The sequence below is a fragment of the Oryzias latipes genome, chromosome 18 (assembly GCF_053564925.1).
Source record: "Oryzias latipes strain Hd-rR chromosome 18, Olatipes_Hd-rR_3.1".
Lineage (NCBI taxonomy): Eukaryota > Metazoa > Chordata > Actinopteri > Beloniformes > Adrianichthyidae > Oryzias > Oryzias latipes.
Genome location: NC_136254.1, coordinates 23,328,365 through 23,344,361, shown reverse-complemented (window position 1 = coordinate 23,344,361; position 15,997 = coordinate 23,328,365). Strand labels below are relative to the sequence as shown.

The 15,997-nt window shown below is 39.0% G+C and overlaps 1 protein-coding gene across 2 annotated transcripts in view; it reads right to left on the bottom strand.

Moving 5' to 3' along the window:
• Positions 1 to 15,997, bottom strand: part of pcxb (pyruvate carboxylase b) — a 355,470-nt gene that overhangs the window by 156,747 nt on the left and 182,726 nt on the right. For both annotated transcript variants that reach the window (XM_078936075.1, XM_078936074.1), the window contains one exon: positions 12,025 to 12,207. In XM_078936075.1, the coding sequence (XP_078792201.1) occupies positions 12,025 to 12,207 (183 nt within the window). The remainder of the gene's footprint in view (positions 1 to 12,024; positions 12,208 to 15,997) is intronic.

Below are 15,997 nucleotides of genomic sequence, written 5' to 3'. Positions count from 1 at the left end.
GATGAATACACCTCTAGTAAAGCATCATAAAGTTGGATTTTGCTGGTTCTTTTAACGCCTAAAGCTAGATACTTCTTTGGGGAAGCAAAAGAGCCATTTGTTTTCCTGAACTATGCTTTATCTCCACATTTATTCATCCTTGCAAGAATAGCAAAATCAGAAACGAATTTTTTCCAAAACAATAGACTGTCTTTGCTTAATAGGTGAGCTTTCTTTAGGTAAAGAAAAACTCCTAAAAGACCGAATATTTCTCTTTTCAAATTGTGAATAAGCAGACGGAAAAAAAATTTTTTTTGAAAGAGTTCGAAGTTTTGACGTACAAGATGAAATGGGCGGGACAAAGTCTCCCCGCTCCGCTATGATTCTGATTAATCCTTTCGGGGGCAGTAGTTCCACGTACGTCTTCATTTTCCTCGTCAGAGCTGCCATCAGGCTCAAGACTGAACAGTCGGATAGCTCCAATGTCGCTCACCAATTTTGTTGCACCACTAATGTTAGCTTGGGGATGTGAGGGGCTGTAAGCTAGTGAGTGAAAGTGTAATCAAAGGGATGATGGGGTATCAGGGGCAGCTCATTTCCGCACCAACAGTCTCGCCCAGAACTTGGTAAGGAATTTCTGATGAATTCCTGTAGCTCTGCAGAAACTATATCCTAAAAAACTACAGGTTTTCTGATTTTGTATTATCATAACTAAACAATTTTACTCCAGATCAAAAGACCATCAGAGTGGCACTTCAAAATATTCTGCACATACAACTTGCTTTAGTTCAGTTAAGTTAGCTTTTTTGATAGATGCCGAAATATTAGATGACAAATCTGGAATAATGCAACACAAACCCACAGGAAGAGATCATCCCAGCTCAGGTAGATACCATGTGAGTATAGCTTTTAAATGTCCTAAATTCTAGGCAGCTTGTTCAAAGGCACCAGCTTCTTTGTAAAAAGCTTTGCATATATGCTGCAGCTGGTGTTAGAAAATTAAAGCAAAAACATTAAGGACACCCTAAAACCTTTAAAGTGAAATTGTTGGCTTAGACTCTTGCTTTAAGGAGATGTGCTGGATAACGCCAACATCTTCACATGTGCATTTAGCTCCAAATGTGCTTTTAAACTACACACTCCCAACATCTCGGTCCAAGATTTTCATTCCCGTTGCTTTTTATTTATATATGCATGCTACACTTCTGAATTAATTTCCCTTAAGCCATGACTTTTCTCTCAGTCTATAAAAGGTATCATACTGGAAAGCAATTTAAAGGCACAAGTGAGCGTGGTTTGTTCATTCTCCACATGCATCTTCCACAGCTGGTCACGCAAGTTCAAATTTCTCTTTATTTAACTCAAATAAACTGGGGGCACGCTGTGCTGGAAAAAATGTTTTACCAAACTAATCAACTTTCATACCCCTGGGTGCTCCTATTCTTCACCTTCCTTCTTTGCTTTGCATTTTCAGCATTTACGGATCAAAAAGTAACATTCACAAACACTAACAGGGCCGGTTTTGTGCAGGATTGTCGATGAAGTCAGGCAGGAAGTGACAAAGGAGGAAGACAGTGTGATTAAAAAACTACAAACAAAAAACCATTCCTCATCTTTTCTTCCCTCTTTTTTAGTGAAAATATTCACAAAACACACAATAGATTTCCACACAAGCTGATAGGAATGTTTACAAAAGCGTAAATAAGATTACGCTCTGCACTGTGCAAGTGGTTGTTTAGAGGTGTGAAATAAGGAGATACAGATAACCCCCCAAGACACGCACAGTCCTATCACACAAAGACATTGTGTGTGGTCAGAGTGTGTCTAAAATGCTTATTCCTTCCTCTGATAAGTGTGATGAAGTGGATTTCCTTTGTGTAAATGTTGCGTGACTGATCTTGGATCAGAGTGTCACACCTGTTCTATGCAAGAAAGTCAAACGTGTAAAAAGATATCATTGCATGCCCTTAAAAAAAGCATGTATTTTGTTGCATTCATACAATTTTCCACTCTGGAACATAACTTAAGGGTATTTTCTGCAGGAGAGTTTTGATACTGTGAGATGCATTTATAATAAAAATTCATTTTAATAAAATAAAACAATATTCAATTATGCATCATGGAGAATTAGTTTTTAGGCTGTAAAATTCAACACTGATGTTTTGTTTCCTTAGAATCAGTTTAACAGTGTCTAAAGATTTTTCTGAGGAGGGAAAAGCTTCTCCCGACAATTATTCTGATTTAGAATTATCTATATATGAAAATTGGACAGAGTGAGTGTGACGTCACCCATAGATGGCTTACTTTTGGCTACAACCAAATGAAATCCATTTGGTTGCCATTTTTTTGTTATATGGATGCCTACATGTTGGACCCAGATGGCATCATTAAGCAATGATTGGTCCAAATTGGTGTTAGTCATTGTATCTGTGGCAACCATTCTCACCAATCATTAGTGAGCTTGTTGGAGGTTCACACCGCTACCACTTGAAAGTGGGCTCCAATCTGTCAATGAGTGGTTTCAAACATTCAATATAAAGGCCAACGGAAAGCCCACACTTTTATTGAGGCGCTCGATTGGCCAGTTTATAACTTGAATAATTTGCAATAAAGAAATAATTCGATTTATCAAGAGCATGTTAAAGGATTGTATCAGAGCAAGAATTGTTATTCTGACAAATGGGTAATAACTGTTTATTTCTCAATAGAAGTCTCTAGGATTTTGGCTACCAGGTAAATAATGAGTACGTCCCTTTTGGAACGTCAACCACGTCCGGTTCGCATCTTCATACCATTTAGAACTGTTTTTTTTTTCTGGTAAAATATTTTGAAACAAACTTGAAACATGGAAACTAGGCTAAGATTAGAGAACCTGTGGAGGCGAGTGGAGCTCCTGAAACCTGTTGGAGATTTTCTTTATAATCAAAATGTTAAGTGTATCCTTTTGACATTCACTTTGGTCTTTCTTCTTAAATATGTGGTGGAATTAAATTTAAACTACCGTAATTTCCGGACTATAAGCCGCTACTTTTTTCCTGCGCTTACAGCCCTGCGGCTTATTCAGTGACGCGGCTAATTTATGGCTTTAATTGGCGGCCGCCGTGCACGTACTTTAGGACTCAGTGAGTGGTTCGAATTCTCTATCTAACACTAAGCACAAGACATTTTCTTTTTCAACACACCTCTTAGCAGCCAAACAGCATGGACTTGACTTCAGGTCTTAGACACTTCAGTCATGGTTCAACAAAACGAAACACGCATGCCCGGCCGCATCCCAGAATCCTTTGGTGCCATTAGACCCAACGTGCACGTGATCGCCATTACAGTATGATGCAGCTTTCAAGTTAAAAGCAATCGTTAAAAGCAGCGTAAAAAAATCCACCATTACCAATGGGTTTGGAAGCCGGTCAGCTGCGTGACGGAGAGAACAGCGCATGCTCAGGAGTGAATTTACCTTTGAGTCATAGTGACTCGGCTGGCTGCACGTAAATATGTGGGAATAACATCAGCCTTTATTAAGTCGGGACACAACTGGAAACACAAATCGACGTGATCATTTTTACGGTTTTTAAGGACTGAGCGGAATTTTGCTTTGAAAAGCTCACAGCCTCCGTGTGAGCTGGAGACATCTTCTCCTGCTGCTCTTATAGAGCTGTGGGGCGATGGCAGTCTGATGGCTCCCACACGTAACAACGCATCCGCCCCTCATACATAAAACGTACAGTATTAAGTTCGATTGCTTTGCACAGACACGAAGTGCTCCTCCTTGAAGCCGCCCTGGCCAGAGGTGTCGGAGTAGATAGGAAGGGGAGACAAGGAGCGCGCGGGGCGAGCGCGGAGCGCAGAGGCTTCTGACTTCTGACGCACGCACCGCACTGAGGCGCGCGTATCGCGCTGAGGCGCGCGCTTTTCAGTCGCCGCTGCTTTATTTTACTGGTGTATTTTTTCAACCAGCCCTGTTACTCCCATAACGCTGCCGCGACACAAGCGGAAGGAGAGCTTTTCCCGTTCACCCCTCCATGCACTGCTGATACTTGGTCATTCTTAAACACGCACAACAGTATGGCGAGCCGGGCGTTGGCCCCGCCTTTAGCCCCTAAGACTCATGGGAAATGGGGAATCGCGGATGTAAATTTCCTCATCATAACTGAGGGATGTAATGTTGATTATATGGTAACTGTTTGTAATTTTATGTATGATACCTAGATTGTCAATAAGTAAAAAAAAATGAAATAAAAACACCATAACTGAGGAACTTGTGAACAGAATAGAGGTGCGTGCTGTTTGACAGATGTTGACATATTCAAATACATGAGCCTGAGTCAAAGCTAACTCCACCCAAGCTGTGCTAATGAATTGCACTCACTCTGGGATTCAGGCTGTGCTCTGTACGTCGCCTAACACATGTGCCGCTTGTACTCTGACGCGGCTTGTGTATGTATAAAAGTAATTATACACGTGAAAATGGATGGATGCGGCTTGTAATCGGGTGCGCTTTGTAGTCCGGAATTTACAGTAAGTTTAAAAGAGATTAAGCAGTAGTAGTAAAGTCAGTAACATTCACAATTGCACCACAGCCATCTTTAGTCACTTTTAGCAAATCCTGTGTCTAACTTTTGAAGTCCCACTCCACTCATCTTTTGATCTATTCTAAAAGCATTCCCAGTGGTCTTTTAATTATGATTATGCCGGACATAGTTTCTGCAGAGCAGCAGGAGTTAAACTAGCGTCAGATTTGTGGGTGAGACGGTTGGCGCAAATAAGTAACCCGGTGCAATAAATAGGACCATCGGAGTGGGTTATTAAGTAAAAAAGTTTGTTCTTTTATAGAACAGTTAATGGAAAAGTAAGGGACAAGATTATTTTTATTTATTTGGAGTTACAAATAAAGACAAATGTTTAACATTACCAATATGGATTTTTTTTAGATTGAGTTTTTATTGTGAAAAATATTCTTAAAGTTTGCCTCCTTGTCTTACAAGTTTCTCTATTGCAATAAAAACAATGAAAAACAAGGAAGCTCTGACTCATTAAGCAACAGCAGAGCACTGATTTATTTGCACTCAAATGTTAGAGATTTATGTTAGACTTTAATTGGGATGTAAATTAAGCCGTCCTAAGAGCTCGGTTTCCACAAGTAATGTAGCTGTTTTGGCTCATAAATCAAATTTAGCAGCACAAATGGGAACTATACAGATGGCTAATGTTTAGGTTTCTTAAGACAGATTGAAGGTATCAACATTTAATGATGGGAAAAAGATATCCAAGTTTATAAGTGAACCATTATAGGAGCATCAGGGAGCTGAGAACAAAATGTGTGCAAAACCGGAGAGGCTTTCCTGATGAGCAGCTCAGGAACAAAGCAAAAGCATAAAAATGAGGACTAGTCAGTTGTGGCTATTTTGATGGAGCTCATCCCAAACAAATACTGACATTTCTAAAAATATCCATTGGTTTCTATGAACCCCGTTTGGGACTTTTTTTTATACTGAAATGACGGGAAAAACTCAGAAGGGGAGGATTCAGGTCCATGAAAGAGACTTACATTTCAGCTTTGCATTGAACGCAGCATTTTAACTCTAAAAACAACACTTCTCAGGCAAATTATTTACTTTTTTATGAAATAAAAGATTAAAAAAAACAAAATTTCTGTCAGTGCTCAGTCAAAAAAAAGTGGTTGATTTCAAAGTGAAGCCAAAAAAAAGGCCAGAAAACTCTTACAATAAAACTGAATGTTCGACTCTCCTCAAAGGCCCTCTAAACACATAGGTGGGCTGTAATAGCAAGGCTCCTCCGGACTAATTCACAAGCAGCCTGTAAGAGACGAAGACAAAAGCTGTGAAATCCTACAGTGGAAAGTAACGATTACACATCCGTACAAAGAACTTTGGAGAACACGCCAATATACAGTACAGAGCAGCTAATTATGATGTCCCATCTCCACCAAGACTTCCAAAAGGGGGTGGACGTTTTCATCCATTCTTTTTATCCTGACAACTTAATGCCTTCTCTCTCTTCCATTTCCTCTCGTTGGACAACTTCCAACCTGTCCTATACTCAACGAGGAATCTTTCTCACTCGGACAGTTAACCCACCATTAAGTCTCACATCCAATTTTTCCTACAAAAAAAAGCAAAGAAGAAAAAGTTTATTTTGTTTAGGTTTGTTGAAGCAGCATTTTCTCTTTTGGAACGACATAGCGAAACCTCTACCACCTTAAGCTTGAGCAGGATTTACAAGTTGTCTTTGTTTTCTATCCATTCATCCATTTTCTTTTGCTCATCTGGGATCAGGTGGGGGACATCAGCCTCAGCAAAGATGGCCAGAATTCCCTCTCCCCAGCCATTTCCTCCAACTCCTCTGGGGGACCACGAGCCATTACCAGGCCAGCCGAAAGACAGTCTTGTGTGACCCGAGTCATCCACAGGGACACCACCCATGCTGGGAATACCTCCCCAGGAAAGCATCCCAGAGGCATCAGCACCAGATGCCCGAGCAACCTCAACTGGATTCTCTCTTTGTGGAGGAGCAGCGGCACTACTCGGAGTTCCCTCCGGGTATTCAAGCTTCTCACTCTATTTGTTAAACTGCCTTTACAGCAAGCATGTGATGCCCGCTCAAGAGTGCATTCTTAAATGCGCTTTTAGCATTTGGTGTCCACACTGGACCGTCGTTACCCGATACTAGCGCATCGGCCTATACGACTAAGAGTTGGAAGAGTGTTGGTGCAAAATGTTGAAGCGGTGCAAATGTCATGAATCTTGCTCCAGGCCTTTTCGTTCACATCTCTATTCCGATATCTGAAAGACTTTGTGTCACAGAATACCTTCCGGGCACACACCGTAATTATTAATTTCTCCTTAATGATCAATTTTTAAACTGTTGGCAGTTCACTGAATTAAAAATGTCGCTACCCATACATCAATACAAAATCTAAGACCCTGATTCGTTAAAGCTGAACAAAGGCTACCATCAGTAACACACTACGCTGCCAGGGACTCAAACCCTGCACTGCCAGACGTGTCCCCCTGCTAAAGCCAGGACATGTGCAGGCCCATCTAAAGATTGCTAGGGAGCATTTGGATGATCCAGAAGAGGATTGGGAGAATGTCCTTTGGTCACATGAAACCAAAATATAACTTCTTGGTAAGAACCCTACTCGTCCCATTTGGAGGATAAAAATGCTTGTTGCATCCAAAGAACATACCTGCTGTAAAGCATGGGTGTGGAATCATCATGTTTCAGTGTCCAAATCTCAACCCCACAGAAAAACTTTGGAGGTATTTGAAAGTCTGTGTTGCTCAGCAACAGCCCCAAAACATCACTTCTCTAGAGGAGATCAGCACGGAGGAATGGGCCAAAATACCAGCAACAGTTTGTGAAAACCCTGTGAAGACTTAAAGAAAATGTTTGACTGCTGTCATTGCCAACAAAGGATATATAACAAAGTATTGACTTTAACTTTTGTTTTTGACCAAATACTGATTTTCTACCATAATTTACAAATACATTCTTTAAAAATCAGGAAATATTTTTTCTATTTTTTGTTTTTGTTTTTCATTTTGTCTCTCATAGTTGATGTATACCTATGATGAAAATTACAGACCTCTCTCATCTCTTTAAGTGACAGAACTTGCACAATTGGTGGATGACTAAATACTTTGATTAACTGTACTTTTTTTGTTTTTTTTTTTAGTTTAAATTTTCTCTTGCACAATGAGATGATTCTGCATATTCCACATCTCACCTCTGTTGAACACAAAAATGGATATTTCGCAATCCAAGCACCTGTTAGGAGATGTAAACAGTATTTAGGGGTGTGTTGGCCACTGTGACCAACCGGATATTTGTCATTCCCTGTTTGAATCTCTCCATCTACATAGCCCATTTAGCCATCTCCTGTCATGCTCCTCTATCAATCCATCTATACCTCCTGCCTCATGTCCTGTCAAATTCCTGTTCAACATGTCCTCATCTCTGTCCGTCTCTTAGCAACTGAGCGCGTGACATTTCCCCGCTTTACACACTGGAATCATTGTACACACACAAACGCTCAAGTCTGCAGTGTGCTGACACTGAAATACTGACAGACGTGCACACACGGGCACATGCTGCATGGAGCAGGATAAACAGCTAGAAAATAAAACGTCAAACCAATTTTAACACAACAGAAGAAAACAGCAGGTTGTCGAATGATAACCAAGTAGCTCAGTCTTGCATTGGGGTTTCAACAGCTTTAAGGTTATAGCTGCAGACTGGAAATGATTAATTGCCTCCCAAGTCTGTAACCCCAAAATAAGCGTGACACGTGAATAGAGTTCATCCTTTAGTGTTGATTCTTTGAGTGGGTCCAAGGGTTGACAGGTAAAGAATTTTTGCCCAAACCATCTACGTTTACACCCTCAAATCTGGTAAAAAGGTACTACTCTGCACGTTGTGCATTTACCTGTGCTTGAACATGGTGCAGAGTACTCACCTCTGATATTTAACAGCACTACTAGCAAACCAATGGGCCACATATATAAGTAAGGCAAAGTTGAAGTTTAAAATTGAAAAAGATTCAGGATCTCTGGCACTACAGTCAACCTGATTTACTTTTATGTGCAGATCTTTTTACGACAGAATAGATTGCAAGAAACCTGGATAAAGGAGGACTGAAATTGTTGTACTAATGTGCCAACTATGGATGACCCAATCAGATTTTTTGGCCCCAATCTGGTTTAGAGTCTACTGATTTGGCGTATTTGGTGATATAGGGTCTTGATCGTATACTTGAGTATTTTCATTCTATTACCCTCTTTTATCATTTAACACTTAAAAACAGGGCACTTCTGTTAAGCAGCTTGAACACTCAAGTAAAAAATATTTGTATCATATATCTTCATTACAAATTCCTAAAAATAACCGTGACTTGCTTCCAGAATAGTTATTGTTGCATGGAAATAATGAGTATTCATGACTTGCTCATATCAATGAAGCCATTTATTAGTTTTGGTTGTTTTTGAGATGTTATTGATTTATTTTTAATCACCGTTTCCCAGAGAGAGTGAGTGAGTGAGTGAGTGAGTGAGTGAGTGAGTGAGTGAGTGAGTGAGTGAGTGAGTGAGTGAGTGAGTGAGTGAGTGAGTGAGTGTAATACGATAAAAATATTTAGCGCTGATCATATTATATAAATATCCAATCCCGATCAGGCTACAACATCCAATTAGGATCAAGTCTGAATCTACGTGATCGGGCTGGACTTCCGATCATGTCTTCTGATTGGGACATCCCCACATGTGATGCACTCAAATAGGGTTGGGCGATGTCCCTTAAATTGGCCGTTGACGATGTTTGCTGTCAACCATCGGGATGAACGATGACATCGTCGGGGGGGGGGGTATTTTTACATTTTTCGTTCTTATATAACTACTATTCGTTTTTATTTGCTTTTTTCATTTTATTTCCCAACTAATGACTCATCCGCGATGATCCAGTATAAACTGAGGGAAGTGACTTTAACAAAAAAAGTAACAAACAAAATAGAAAAGAAGTAGTCCGCTCCCGCACTTCACTAGTGAAGTGGACCGGCGGAGCGCGGATTTACAGCTTTGTGTTTGAGGGGAAGGGGTGGGTGCTTTGTTACATGAGCGCTATGTGTGTGAGATTTAAGACTGCGATCCGTCCTGCAGCTCTAGGGGTACAAGCAACCGAACTCAGAACCGGGTCTAAAAGTGTGTGTCTGAGCACAGCTCGGATCGTCAGCACACACAGCGGTTTGAGCTTCAAAGCAGAAATGTCGCTCAGTCCTTAGAAAACATTCAAACAATCACGCGGATTTGTGTTTCCAGTCGTGTCCCGACTAAATAAAGGCTGATGTTATTCTTACATGTTTACGTGCAGCCAGCAAGCAGCACCACCCAAAGCTAATGTTGTTAGCCCGTGTTAGCATACTGCTAATCCTGGCTTCGTTCAGAAAAAGCACTGACCACATGGATTAAAATTCAAATGATGAGCGAACAGGTGTTTCATAATAACCGTAACATTATTAAAAGCACGTTTAGAAGATCATCTCGTATTTTACCGAGCTGACATGTCGATGTATATAGCCGCTCGGCGCTGTTTAACATTGTTTTGTATTGAATTTTTACATTCAATAAAGTTTGGGAAAAAAAGCCGCTCGGCGGAATTTATATTCTTCCGGTTTTCACACCCTACTGCGCATGTGCGAATGATTTATTCCGACGGAAAGTGTGACCTTCGTGAACGTTTTTATATTCTGAAAACATTTTTCTGGGCCCATGTACACGGTTGGATTCTAATCCGACCATTGATCCCCCACTCAAAAAAATAACTCATTGGATGAACTCAATTTAATTGTGGGCAGGATTTCCATCCAATAAATATGAGTAACCCCACCTCAAAGAAAATTCTTCCATGTAACGAAATATAATCGAGTTAGTCGAACTCAATTTTATCAAGAAAGGCAAAGGAAAAAAAATCATGCGACAGAGGTCTAAAACCAGGTTTGAACTCAGAACCTCTGTTTTATAAACCCACTAACTAAGCCGCTGAGCTAACACTCCAGAGATGAAATGAGGCTGCCGGTATGAAGAAATAGATGCATCATTTCCATAAATGAGGCTCTTCGTGTATCTTCTTATTGGGAGAAGCCGAGTTGAAGCGATTTCATGCCACAGTTTCGTTTTTTACGTGGAAAAAACGAACTAAAGTTTTCACTTTTGAAAAGTCGAAGGATTTGAAGGACTAATAGTCATACCAGGCATTACATTAGATGAAGGAGTTGAACATTTTAATAGTTCAATGGTTAAAATAGGTGAAAAATTGTAGCCGTGAGACGGCAAAAAGAATAAAGAGAAACAGGAAAACAGCATTCATCAGCTTGCCCCTTACTTGTACTCAATTATTTTGGATTACTGGAGTTATGGGTGAAACTATTAATACATTTTGTGTTAGGTCAATTAAATGTAGATACATTCTTTTAAAATAAATATTTTTAAATAAAACAAATAGAATTTTATTGTGTTACATGAAAGAGGGGCTTGAATCATTTTTTTGAGTGCATCAAGATATTGGTACATGTAACCTCGGCTTATGGTGTCGACGCGCAACGGGGGGGGGGGGCGTGGCATCACGATGGTGGTCTCTCCATCGGGATGTCAGTCACCCATCACGATGGACGATGATATCGTCCATCGGCACAACCCTACACTCAAATCATAATACAGCTACATGTATGTGCTATGTGAAGTTCAGGGTAAGTAGAAAAAAAGTTTACTGAAATTCTTTAGATTATCTTTGACAAGATTCTGAAGTTCGGTTGCGTTTACATAAACTAATTTTCTGCAGAGTAGCAAAAATGTTTTAGAAAAACCTTTACCATTTATTGGGGAAATTAGACTTTAATTCAAACCAATGAGTGAATGTCTTTCCAAGAACACCATAACAGCTTACGCACTTCCTTACAAGTGTTATCACAACAAATATCTCACAGCTTTACAACTATCACCTTGAAGTAAAACGGCTTCAGTTTATGAGACTGAATCTTTGTAGAAATTGCGTACATGAAGAAAAAAAAAGCAACAAAAAACCTTGAGGGTCCGATAAACAGTTTCCAGCTGTAGTTTATGTAAAGTAGTAGTTCTACTTTTACACAAACATTAAAGGTTAATTTCCTGCATGTGTTAAAAAATGTAGAAATTAATTTTAATTACACCATTAAACTAACAGTATTGTGATTGTGGACAATAAACTATGAATAATGTTTTTACTTCTATGCATTTGATTGCCTTTATCAAATACATTAATAGATATATCTATAAATTGATATGAAATCTAACACTTGTAAAAAATGTATATTTTGAATCAAAAGTTGTGTTTTTGATTGAATTTATGTTGATGGTTAAACGGATAAACTGCAATCTGCAGCCAAATGCCACAAATTCTGACACAGACAGCAAAAGAAAGAGTCATAAAGTGGTTGGGATTCAACAGCAACTCTGTGAAAGATATAAGGTCTTGCACACAGATGTGCCGTTTTCCTACCTTGACCCCTCGCACTCTGAACTCAGCCAGGGCGCGGCTCATCTTAGAGGCAGCCGTGTTCAGGTCCTTTCCGCTGGCGATGACTTTCACCAACAGCGAGTCATAGTGGGGTGAAATAATGGCACCCTGGAAGGCTGAGGCGCTGTCCAGGCGGATGCCCATACCCTCACCACTCCTGAAGACCTGGAGGACAAACGGTTTGCTTTTAGACAAAAATACCTTCCACTAAAAAGTGAAACATTTGATTTCAAGTAAAGGCAATAAAAAAATGTAAAATTAGATTACATTAGTTGTTTTTTTTACTAAAACAAATTTTACCTTCAGTGTTTCTTCGTTTATTTAAGGGGTTAAGTTATAAAAATTGATAGTTGAAAAATTCTAGGGAATTAGGAATGTTTTAAGGTTGTTAAACCCCTGACTACATATTTTTTACACTTTTCTCAGACAGACATGAACATTTTTCACACTTTTCTTGCTTGTTTCAACTCCCAAAGTTCAAACTTACACGGAGAAAAACGTCCAGGTAATTAGAATGAAAAAGACTTGATTTGGATCTACGATTTATGTAAATACGGCAAATTGAAAACATTCTGTTTGCCACAGAGGAGATTGACTGACGATGTCAACATCCAATCAGGACACAAGTTGGCCAAATTGCACTGAAAAAATGTTGAAAAACAAATATAAACAGCGTTATAGCCACATTCTATTTAAAAAATAATAATTCATGAGGGACTAATTGCTTTTTAATAATCTAAAACCAGAGCAGAGTAAAGAATGTGAGCCTGTCTGTGTTTCCTGCAAACAGCTTCAGCTGCACAGTTTGAGTCTCAAAGATTTAGTGTTTTCATTACTGTTTAATATTCTCATAGTGTAAAGATCTGCAATCTCAATGAAGGATATTTGTTTTTGTTTCACAAAACAATTGTTAATTGTTTGGGGAAGCACAACAGGCAAAAAACAAGAAAAACATGACATCAGGTCTTAATCTAGTTAAAAAGATATAGACAATCTAGTTAAAAAGGATAATAAAAACTTAGGAAAAAGGTGTGATTAATCTGAATTTACTTTCTTTAATATTAAAACTCACTAATAAAACATGTCATTTAAAGATCTTAAACGAAGGATCATGTTACAAAAGGCTTTCTTGCTGGTTTTGTAAATGTTGTTCGATCTTGGAACACAGATAAGCGGAGTAAATATCAATTTTGAATATTTGCAAAATAGTCTGCAGACTGAATTTAACACTGAAATTACAAAAGGTGCTAAATTAATGGCTACTGCGATCACTGCACGATAGTAGAGGTGTGGAAACCAGATTACTGCTGTGCATGTAAACTCAAAAAGGCAATCTTTTTGTTCAACTCATGGAATAAAAGCTGAAAGTCTTCACTTCAATGGCATCTGAGTTGTTTTATTTCAAATTCACTGTGGTAATGTACAGAAACTAAATTCGAAAGAATGTGTCTATGTCCAAATATTTATGGTCCTGCCTGTATCACACACCCATGCACACTCACATTCACACCTATGGACAATTTGGAGAGACCAATTGACCTATTGAAGCATGTTTTTGGACGGTGGGAGGAAGCCGGAGTCCCCATGGAAAACCCACGCATACACGGGGAGAACATGCAAAGTCGGGACTTGAACCAGTGGCCTTCTTGCTGTGAGGCAAGAGCGCTAACCACTGCGCCAGCGTGCAGCCAATATCATGACCTGATGCAATAAAGAAAAAAAAAAAAAGTTAAAGGGTAAAGCTCTAGATTAAATTTTTTTTACATTCATTTTTCAAAGTTATAACTTTTGCTTTTTTAATGCTAGAAAATACTAAAGTTATGAGAAAACTTTAAAAAAGCCCCCAAGTCCTAATGTGTTAAACCACAAGAATAAAAATCCACTGATGACAAGTAGTTTTGGGGATTTCCCTAATGGTGTTTTCAGAGCTTGTAATGTCCTGGAAAATTATTTTTAAATGTTTATGACTCTCTCTGCACTAAGTGGGAATGATGGATCCAATGAAATAACTACTATACAAGAGACCCTGCTACAACTCAGAACAGATGATTAATGGACAAAAATGACCTTTCTTCAATGAATAGAAGGTAAGGTGATTGAGCTGAATGTCACCAAAATGAATATAAATGATTGTAAATGGAAAACTACATTCACACCCCTCTTGGTAGAGTGCGTTGAAGCGCCACTTCCAATGAAAAGGCTATGAAAACTCGAGTTAACGCGTGTTTTAGGCGTTCACATTCATTCAAGTTTGATTTCAGGTTTCACATACAAAACGCCTGAAGGTTAAACCAAGTTGACCAATCAGGGACTCTGATTTGGTAGTGAAGATGGCGTCCCTTTTATTCACGCAAGCACCCATTGGATGAAAATTGATCAAGGATGCTAAATAAATTGCGGTTTGAGCCCGGCTTGAATTTTATCACACCAAGTCTTTCATATATCGGAAAGGATCGGTTAAAGGAAAAAGTCTGGAGCAAGATTCACGAGAATCAATAAGATGAAGCCCCTCCCTGCTTGTCCAGTGTGCACACCATGGGCTAAACACGCATTCAAAAACTTGCTTTTAGCGCTTTCTGTGTCCATAGTTTAACATGAGCAACACAACAATTCTGTATTGATAGAGCACAAGGTGGAATCTAGACAAAACAGTTGCCATTGGTTGTGCAGTCTTTGGTTTGTGTTCCTACACACACCTGCATCTAAGGTGTCAGAATCAACTGCTATCCTCAGCTCTGTGGGAGAAGCTGAGCTCCTCACTAGAAGATGATGAGGCAGATTTTAAATTGACTAACCACCCTGAGAACTACTCCCGACTTACTGACAAAAACCATTTTGTGTAAAGAAAAAAATGTGTCTCAAAGGTTTCTGAGATATTTTGAGTTTTCTCGGTTTTATTTTATCGAGGGGGTTACGTTATAAAAATAACTTGCGATAGTTGAAATCTGGAAAAAAGGATCACAAATGTTTTAGGCTGTTCAACCCCTCACCACACATTTTATACATTTTTCTCAGACGGACATGTTTATGAGATATTTTGAGTTTTTACTGTTTTGTTTTTGAAAGGTCCCGACTTTTATTGCCAATAAAAAAAAAAACTAAACATTTCTGCTTTTTCTACAACAAGCCAATTTAAGATTTAGGAAAAATGAGCTCTTTCTCAAATGTACATTTTCCTTACATTAGGTCTTTTATCTTCGTAATACTACAAAAAAACTTTTTACCCATTATGGTGTTCTAAACCAGCTATAATTCACTGATGTGTGAGTTTATTCTGTCATGTATGAGTCTGAAGTGTCTTAATAGCTTTTTACTAGATAAAGTGGGTAAAAGGAGGAATGTAAGCATCGCAGCTCTCAAATTAAACAGAAGTTGTTATACAAGTGCTGCCAGAGTGCAAAATAGCAGAAGAGGAAGACAAGCATGAAAATGTTAAACATAATTTTTACTGTTCCAAAGCACTTGGCAAAAAAGGAGAGAAGGAAGAGAGGAAATGTGAAGAGGGGAGTGAGGAGTGTCCAACACCACGACATATGGAGCGCCTGGAGGCCTGGAAGCACAGAGGAGCGTAATTTGTTATAACAATATTGTGCCTCTATGATGATGTGCCGTAATACAATGTGGCTGAAATGCCATAAAATTAACATCATTTGCTTTTATTTTTAATATTCTATCATAACTGCTCCAATGACCAACTTGTGATATATACACACCAAAGGCTCCGACTGCAATTTAGCAACTAATGCAATCTAAATGATGCTGGGAAAAGCCTGGAAATGGAGGGAGACTGTAAGGACTAAAACTAAATGTAGAGAAAAAATATAAAGTTCAATAAATCCAATCATTTTACTGAACTTTACTTAGTGGACACTAATATATATTTTGGTTTAGATTTATTTATCTAAAAATTGCTTCTTTTTTTGGAGAGAGTGAAAGGCGATTTTGCACAAAGCTG